Here is an 8953-nt window from a genome sequence, read left to right as displayed (position 1 = left end):
AAATTTTAAAAGCATAATACCTAATGTTGGCTCATTAGTTCTGTAATGATTAAAGTATATTACCTATCTCTTATCAGCAATTCTGTGCGATTCGTCTGCAATGATTCGTCTGCAGATACCTCACCGAAATATCTCACAGTTTGTAAGCCAAAACTGTAAACGTTAAAAAAATCAGTGGAGAACACGGGCGCTAATACGAACAATGCACGATAGTTACGTACAGAATCACGTTTTAATACCATTCATTCATCGGCGATTGCACTCATAGATTATATGTTCTCGAGAGATTGCGAACGTCTTCTCTTCATGCCCCCTCTCCCCCTCCTCCCTTTCCGGTGGCCCCTTACGGCGGTCTGGCCGCTTGCAGAGTTACACCTTCACAGACGGCGTAGCGCAATCGGCATGTCTCCTACCCGCAGCTTTATGCTGGATAGCGGTTACATCCGTTTTACCTCATGGCCGGTGGTCACTAAGGTGTAGTGGCTTTCGGCGGTCTTATGTCACGCGTTGTTCACTAGACGGTCGAGATTTTTGTTTTTACTAGACCACCGCCACACCTTATGCACAGTTCCGAATACGTGGTTTAATATACGACGCATCCAATATGCTTGTGTTGACCTTTCGCGTTCTACCAACCGTGTTGCCAAGCTCCTCCAACGTCTTTCTGTTTTATAGTCACAGGCTTCTGCAGCAAGCTTTTATTGGCTGTATAACTAGATGCAGCCCTACAACGGCATCCTACCCGAAAAGGTTACTAACCTGGCAGTTCATCCTTCTACGCAAATATCTTCGCAGCCTCGAGAAACTTAATTTCTTCTCGCTCTTGTATTAGTGCGGAATACGCACTTTTCTTTGCAGTAACGACACCTGGACGTTGCACCTCTTATATACAATCATCGAACCAGCATTTTACAAGTGATTTTCTTTTGTTGTCAAGCAGCGCAAGAGGTAGGCCCGTTTGGCGCCGCTTTGCTTACGGGCAGCATAACCCGCAAACTTCGAACAACAAAAGATAATTGCGCATATTCTTAAGTAATCAGCCACTAACCACCAACACGTCTCGAAAAGCGTCGTATACATATACGCAGTACAGCCTGGCGATCGATTCAATAGAAATAACCCTTTCTTACAGCACAGTCTACGGTGTGCGCACAGAGGTCCAGAACGTTCTTTTCATGAAAAACCTTGTCAAGTATCCTTTTTTTCTTCACTAACTGCATACACAAAGCCAGAGTTCACAGGCAGCACACTTGCCCTTAATGTTGGTGGCTACAGCGAAGCAGATGAAGCGAGGAGCAACTGTAAATATCTCACTGACAGCTAATTGTATTGTGTGTCTGGAATGCAATAGCAATAGAACCTGCCGTGATGTCCTCTAAAGTTTGGTTCACTTTCACTTCCGGTCTGGTTACATTATATCGGATTCTGGAATGTGTGATGGGACAAATGGACCCAGCTTTTTTTATTTATGAGGCTTCTGACGCTGAAAATCACGGGGTCTGGAAATCACATTCAACCTTCCTATCTGCAGTTTGCTAGCGGAGAATAACCACTTAGTCTTTCACATTTGCACAGGGCTTCTTCTTGCGTCAGTCGGGCTGTTTGCTGCCCAGACGTCATCTCTAGCGAGCAAAAGTAGTCGTTAGTCCTGAAACGAAGAAAATTTGCTTTGGCTCTGTTTACAAGCATTCGCTGAAACTTCCAGACTTTCCAGCATGCACGAGCAGCTACCAACCCACAGCATTATATGTGTGCTTCTATTCATGATTACAGGCTGCTCAGGCAGGAAAATAATACAAGCCACACATTGTTTCAGGCAATTGAATCATCTGACAGTCGGTTTAGCTCTCCCATTTAAATTCTTTACAAGCAGTTTTTACTAATAAAGCTTTCGTGTGCGCCAACAGGATATCGACAATGCCTTCTTAGTGAGTAAAGAAGAAAGGGCCAATGATAAGAGACATGTTCCGTGGTCTTTAATTTTGATACGAAAGCGCGCTCGTGAGAACTGAACGAAAAAAATGCAACAAAAGAAGTTATTAACCCATTCAACTCACGCAGCAAGCACACTGCAGGCTTTGATAGTCCAGTAAAGTTTATCATAAAGGAATCTCAATGCGCTAGGGGTGGTGGTAGATTCGGTGCGCATCAAATTAGTTTATATTAAAAAATCTCTCCGGCAGTCATAAACAGAAAATGCAGAACAGTTTTAAGAGGTTACATGGACGCAGCCTAGCAGTGAAGGCGCGTGCGATTGTAAACATCCTTAGCAAAGCGAGAAATACTTTCCTCCACTCCTAATAGCCTAGTACTCATGCTACTCCTATCTACGGGACTTCGCGGCATTTTTTTTTTATTCATGTCGATGTTTTGGCATTGGAGCGTCACAGGTAAACCCTTGTAAGAGATTACGCTACCACGCCAGCCTGCCACTTAAAATAGGATGCGAGCACAATGGTTGTTTATATGCTGAAAATCGCTTCAACTATAGGTAAAATTTAGTGTTGTTGAAATTGTTGTGAAGTAATTTTGCCGCGGTTAGACGTAGCAGGTTTGGTAACAAGAGTGTGTATTAGAACAGCCATGCTTTTAGAATGGCGAACTTCTCTTTAACATAGCCGACTTCTCGGAGCCACTTCATCGATACTTTATAGATTAGTTATGAAAACAGTAGATCAGTTATGCCTCACTAATTAATCCATGTATTCGTGATAAATTGTGTTCATTCCGTCTCACGAGTATTCAAAATACCCTGAATGCGCTAAAGTGGTTGCTTACTCTATTTTCATGGCTTCATTTCTCGCAAATGAATGCTGAGAGAAAAAAAAATGGTAAAACATGTAAATAACAGCGAGAAATTTTCCTTCTGTCCCACATGAATTCTAGATTTAGGTCACAAGAACATGAGAACTCCTGGAGGCATTTCGTTTAGAATTATAGTTTTTGGAAGCGTATTAGAACATAAATAGCCTTAGTCCTCATATTATATACCATATATTGCTTATCTACACTTATGATTCTCTTACGCGCGTGCAGTTCGTATTGATTTAAAAAATGTTCTTCCGGGCTGCATATTATTGACGGAAGACATACAAAACACGTGATATACAAAATAGCGCCACAGCACACACGGAAAAGCAAGGAAACAAGCATTTTGTATGTCATGTGCTGCCAACAAGCCAAAACTGCCACCTTATAGCGGGAAGGCTTATTCGCATACGTGCATCAGTGAAATAATGTCGTTACGGCGTAGTACTGAAGCCCGAGACAATGAAATACAAATACAATGTTGAAACGTTCCAGTTGCGGAAACAAATCAGGGCGATTTTCTTCCCCACTGCCGTCTTTTCAGAGGCAAGAGGACACACGTGGCAAAGTTTTAATTCGCCCGTCGTCTCAAATGCTGCCAGTGAGATCACTTCCACATTTCAAAAGTGTTGCAAAGAAAATCGTCGTAGGTAAGCTTGGCACTGCCCGTCTTCTCTGGATTAATCTTTTTGTACTCCTCATTGGCAATGTGTAAGATGACGCACATGCGCAGGTAGTCGTCCATCATAATCTTGTTGTCACCGAGCTGGTCGAAGCGGCGGATCATCATGTGGCACACAGCCAGCGAGAGCTGGTGTCCCATGTTGGCAAAGACCGTCTGCAGATCCGTCTTGTCCAGCCGTCCACAGTTTGCGCGATCGACCCTGCGGCGTTTCACAAAACCATAACTGATCCACCCTAAATCTCATGCGTGCGCAATGTGTGTGACTTCTTCCCGCTGTTGTAATGAGAGATAGTAAAACCAACAATGTATAGCAGGAAGAAATGGTTCCGTTGTTGTGCATGTGCGTTCGCCAAGGTTTAGCAGTGTAGCGCCTGCCATTTGTGCGATGTTCGGCTTTTTTGTTGTACTAACAGCAAGATAATAGAGTTCCAATTAACGAGCGTGGGGCTACAATAGAGACCTACTCCAACGGTATCGTTAGATTACGCTGATTCGCGACCAGGTCGCAATGAACTGCGCCATGTAATTTTGGAGCATCTTTTAATAAGAGGGGTCTACTCCTATGGCAGCATTAGTGCAACCAGTGTCATGCCACTTTAATATAAAAACAAGGTTGCTTCTCGCCGTGGCTTGAGTAGCAATGTGAGCGGACAAGCAGGAGAGGTGAACTAGACTGTACAGAGGTCTTGTATGGATGTGGGCAGAAGGCTTGATCGCATCACAGTTCTCATCATTTCCAACAATACCGCATTTTCACCACTCCTCATAACTAGAACACATCTTGCATTCTTTTATTGCAGTGGTAGCTATTTAAGCGAGACAAAGTTTAGGAATATTCGTGGCGTGGACGACGGAGAACTTTTATGGAAGGTGCCTGACGAGCAGCCTGAGACGACTTAGTGTCATGTTGATGTTTCCACTATTCGTACTCATTTTTGCTGCGGGTATCAACTGGTTCGATTAATCCGTTTTAGAACGTTGATTTTTCCCACTATCATCACAGATGCAGAGCGCTGATAGTTCTTGGCGGCATGTGAAACAACCGACATTGAGAGAACTTCGTGAAAGACGTGAGAGCGAAAAAATGGCAACAGGAACGAGTAAGGGAACAGGACGAGCGCTCGTCCTGTTTCCTTACTCGTCCATGTTGCCATTTTTGCGCTCTCATGTCTTTTACGAATACGCACCAACAAGCCCAGTTGCAAATACTTCTTGGCCATATTGAGAGAACTCGCAGTCATAACTTCATTGCTTTCTCCTCGTGTGCCAGCGCCCTGACAGCGCGCGCGTGAGGGCAGATGCATAATTCAGTTTTCATTTCAAGATGCATAATTCAGTTTTCAGGTACCTTTAAGTGTGTGTTTTTGAATAAATAGAGAGGTACAAGCAGCTCAAACATCACCTCGGATGATGGACACCGGAGTACTATTCTAGATCGATCGGTCTCGAATTCCTTCCCGTTTCCTGTCTAGAATAAGTAACAGTTCCGAAGATTTATTCATGTGTGTATAACTTTTCAACTTCAACACAAACAATTCATGAGCTGACCTTTCCTCTTGTTCTTGTTTAGGCCAATTTTGTTTCGGTAATTACCTACATAACAAAATCACATAGGCTATATGCAGTCTCGTAGCATACAAAATCAAAACTTTAAAAATGGTTGGTACACTTTAGGTTTTTCTTTGCATCAATTTTTATAGTAAATAACTTCGACACAATGCGCCAGAAATATTTTCTCTATTGAAAGGAACTTCCACTGAACAGATAAATGTCCCGTGTATTTTTTATTTAAACTAAGTGAGCAACTGAAAAGTTCTTGTTTTATCGCTCGTACCAAATCTAAAAAATACCTAGATATATGAGCTGAATCGCTAACCGATAGACAGCTTCCATAAAATATTTGCTTTACAAACAAAAGCATGTGGATTTATTTCAGTCAGTCGAGAGATTTAAAATGGTTTTAGTAACCAGCAGTTGCTCCGTAATATTTTATTAGATTGATCTACACGAACTATCTGTTCAGATATGCAGGGCACAATGTGTACAGACAAGACCTCGTTTATGACGTCGCTTTTACGAGCGAAAAACTAAATACGGTGGGAGCTCACTTCTTGAAGCTGTTGTACCAGTCTGTGATGTTCGCCCAGAGCGTGCTGAACTGTTCGAAGTTGATTTTGCCTGTGAACTCGCGGTCGAAAATCTTCACCATGAGCATGACGAGGTCTTCGCCAAAGGGCTTCCACGTGCCGTTGGCAAGTGCACGCTGGAGCTCTGTCGCGTTGATCACCCCGGTGCGATCGCGATCCATGGACTCGAACACAGAGGTCAGGAACGCCTTGTCCCTGACAGGCGCCAAGGCACTGGCCTTGCCTGCCATGGCCAGGCCGTCACCCCGGCCTCCTGGCCCCGCGGCGCTGAAAGGTACGGACGCAAGTAAATATCTAAGTTCTGATCTTTGCAAATAAGACAGCAGGTTCCTTGTCTCTCTTCACAAAAAAGAAAAAATCATAGGACGGTTGCCATTAGGCAAGGCAAGATTCAGCGACTGCAGTGCAAGGTTGTGAATATAGTATTGGCGAATAATATTTAGTTTCTTCCTTTCATAGACAGTACATGTGTCGTAACTTCGCTCGTAATTCTGGCCTATCAACTTAAGCAGTGCTACAGTGACACCGACAACACAGAACGTCAAGAAACGACGTCTCCTTAAGAGCTGCCGCTGTAGACATTTGACTCCATAAGTTTGTATGTTATGTGTCGAACAACCTTTGTCAAAGCTTTAAACCCAACTGGTTTGAAAAGGAGCGCAATAAGGCTCCTGTAGCGCTTTTGGAACTCCTCAGCCTCGAAGGGATTGGGAACAGAATTCCCTGTCACCTTCGGTAGATTGAGAACCCTGACGATGCTACAAAGCATCACAGAGAACGTAACCTCTCAGGCTCATTGCCTTCTAAAAAGGTTGTATCCGGCTGCTAATCCCGTATAAAATATTTCCCATCAATGTGCCATTCATTGGCTGTGCATGAAAAAAGTCTAAGCTTGACGTCGGTACTGGTGAGGTTTCGTTAAGCCACTTTAACCTGCGTATGCACCTCATATTGATCGTTAAAAAAAGAAAAAAATTTCTGCACTCACGTTATGCGTATTCCAAGCCCTTATGTTGATACCACCTGAATTTTACACGGCTAAACATGCCAGCTTGAGTTAGTAAAGTTATTAAGAGCTGCGGATATTCGTAGCCATTTATGTTGGATTAAAATACTAAATACTGCTTTTTACTAGCAAAACATAATGACAACGAAAGATGGAGAAAAATTGAGATATGCGATTTCTTTCAACTACCATGGTAGCAAAGAAACAATTAAATATCTAGGGTCTTTTTTCTTGTAATCTTGATCAACGCTTCTTTCGCCATGTTGGCACCATCACATTTTGCACGGATCTGGCTTTTCTGCTGACATTATATCATCAATTTGTCCAAAACAGCAGTTCTTAGAACAATATAATGTCATCCCATTTTCGGTGCAGCTTGACAGGCTGTAAAATCAGGATTTAGGACTATAGTGCTTGATGTCACAAAAAGGCAATCTGACAAAAATGACCAACGGCCATGTGTTTTAGCATGAATGAGCCAATGTTTATGGTGTATAAACACCGCCTCTACATAAATATACGGTGGTACAAAACCGCAGTGCGCTTAAATATGGAGTGTTAAGATTACAGAAACGTTTCCACCCCTACGTCACCGGGCATGCTATGTAAACTGCACTGTTTTTGGATGCAAAGCTTTATCATGCATGTATGCGGGAAACGAAACCGCAAGGTTGTGCTTTTAGCACTGGACGCAAGAGCTTCAAAAATAGAAGATCGGCTGAACGGATCGATCTTGGCTGTGTAGTAAGATACTAAAACGGGCTAAGCATCTTTTTTTAGCCTATCTCAACACAACAGGACAAGCATGTACCTATCACACGGTTTTAAAAAAAAGCGGCATCTAAACCACCCATGCCACTCAGATACTTCTTGTTCACTCGTACAGACCCGGAGCACTTGTAACCACACATGATACTGGAGTGAAAACTTCTAGAAGGCACTCACCGGTTCAGATCCTCCAGGCGTCCATGACCCCGCGGCCTTCTGGCAGCGAGCTGCGCGGCTTGGCGGGCTCTTCTTCCTTTTCTTTCGCTCTAATTTTAGTGAAAAGCGATGACAATGGGCTGCTTAAAACCTGTCTCAATGCATTTACTTTTATTCGAATACTTATCATGTGGCATAAAAAGGGAATTTCGACAGCTAGAGTAGGTCTGAAGGCTTTCCGTTTCCAGAAACGTGAGCAGGCTCCTCCTCTTAGCGTTGTCTGTTAGCCACAAGGAAATCGTTCCTCTCTTGAAGCCGCAAGTCCAACTTCCATATCGTCTTATTCTTAAGCCCTTCGTTCCTAGGCACGCCCACAAAATGTGGCGAATATGCACATCAGTGGATGACGGAAGACTTGGGACACGTGCGGGGCAGTGCATATTCCTGACAGCCACATCGGAACGTCATCAGCAGGGTAAGGGTGGTCCTAGCTCTTATCGCTCTAAGGGGCGCCTTCTTAAATCTCGTTAAATTATGAAGGAGAGGGTAACTGCACGGAAGAATTAGGGCACGTGTACCTCTCCTTATAGAGGATAACAAAGTGCAGCGGAGATCAAAAAGGTGGCTTGTGCTGGAAGAATTCGTATTTTGGCGATTGGTGTGTAAGGGCGTCTGCTTTCCTCTGGTCAACATTCTGAGTATTTTCTTCTGTGCAATGTATCTGGAGGCATTTCATTATTTTAGTTTTGACGGCACGTATCTCCTCAGTTATGTTTAGTGTCTTTGTCACTCTTTTGATTTTAAAAGCAGCTAAGGAGTCCGAGTAGATACGGGCTTCTCTTGCAGACGCTATGTTATTTATACACTCCATCACATCACAAATAGCGTCCAGCACCGTCTCAAACGGGTCCGGATGTTCAGAGACGTATTTTGATGTGTAATTACTTTTATTTATTCTATTTATGAAATACTGCGGACACTAAGTCCAAGCAGGGTGGGCGTACAATTGAGCGAAATAAAGAGAAAAAACACAGAATGCGTAGGGCTAATGGCCGTCGTCCTTCGGCCCTTTTCTGTGAGCGATGCGTCCGCATAAGCTTTACATGCTCCCGTACTTATATGAACCACTGTTCGAGTTGTCGGTTTTGCATTACGATTCAGGTTGGTCGTCTTGTTTATAGTTTTTTAATGCGTGCCCACGGAAGGGCCATTTTCGCTGGCTGTGCAGTCACCTCATTGTAAGCAGTTGCAATGGAAGTAAGATACTTTCACTTGAAGTGTCTTGCTGCCTCTCGCTGTTTAACACGTTACGTAACTGTGTTCAACTCTGTACATTCCCGGGGAATCGGGGTGGACGCATTTAAGGTCCGTGCCAATGGACCG

The 8953-nt window shown here is 43.6% G+C and overlaps 1 protein-coding gene across 1 annotated transcript; it reads right to left on the bottom strand.

The window, feature by feature from the left end:
* Positions 1-3055: 3055 nt before the first annotated feature.
* On the bottom strand, positions 3056-7672 carry LOC144123150 (programmed cell death protein 6-like). The gene is made up of 3 exons (XM_077656033.1): positions 7592-7672; positions 5602-5907; positions 3056-3692 (listed from the first exon to the last, which is right to left on the bottom strand). The coding sequence occupies exons 2-3, from the start codon at positions 5868-5870 to the stop codon at positions 3416-3418; spliced, it is 546 nt and encodes a 181-aa protein (XP_077512159.1). The 5' UTR covers positions 5871-5907; positions 7592-7672; the 3' UTR covers positions 3056-3415.
* Positions 7673-8953: the final 1281 nt, after the last annotated feature.

The sequence above is a fragment of the Amblyomma americanum genome, chromosome 3, assembly GCF_052857255.1.
Source record: "Amblyomma americanum isolate KBUSLIRL-KWMA chromosome 3, ASM5285725v1, whole genome shotgun sequence".
NCBI classification, from domain to species: domain Eukaryota; kingdom Metazoa; phylum Arthropoda; class Arachnida; order Ixodida; family Ixodidae; genus Amblyomma; species Amblyomma americanum.
The sequence above is the reverse complement of the archived record's forward strand: the minus strand, read 5'-3'. Positions and strand labels throughout refer to the sequence as shown.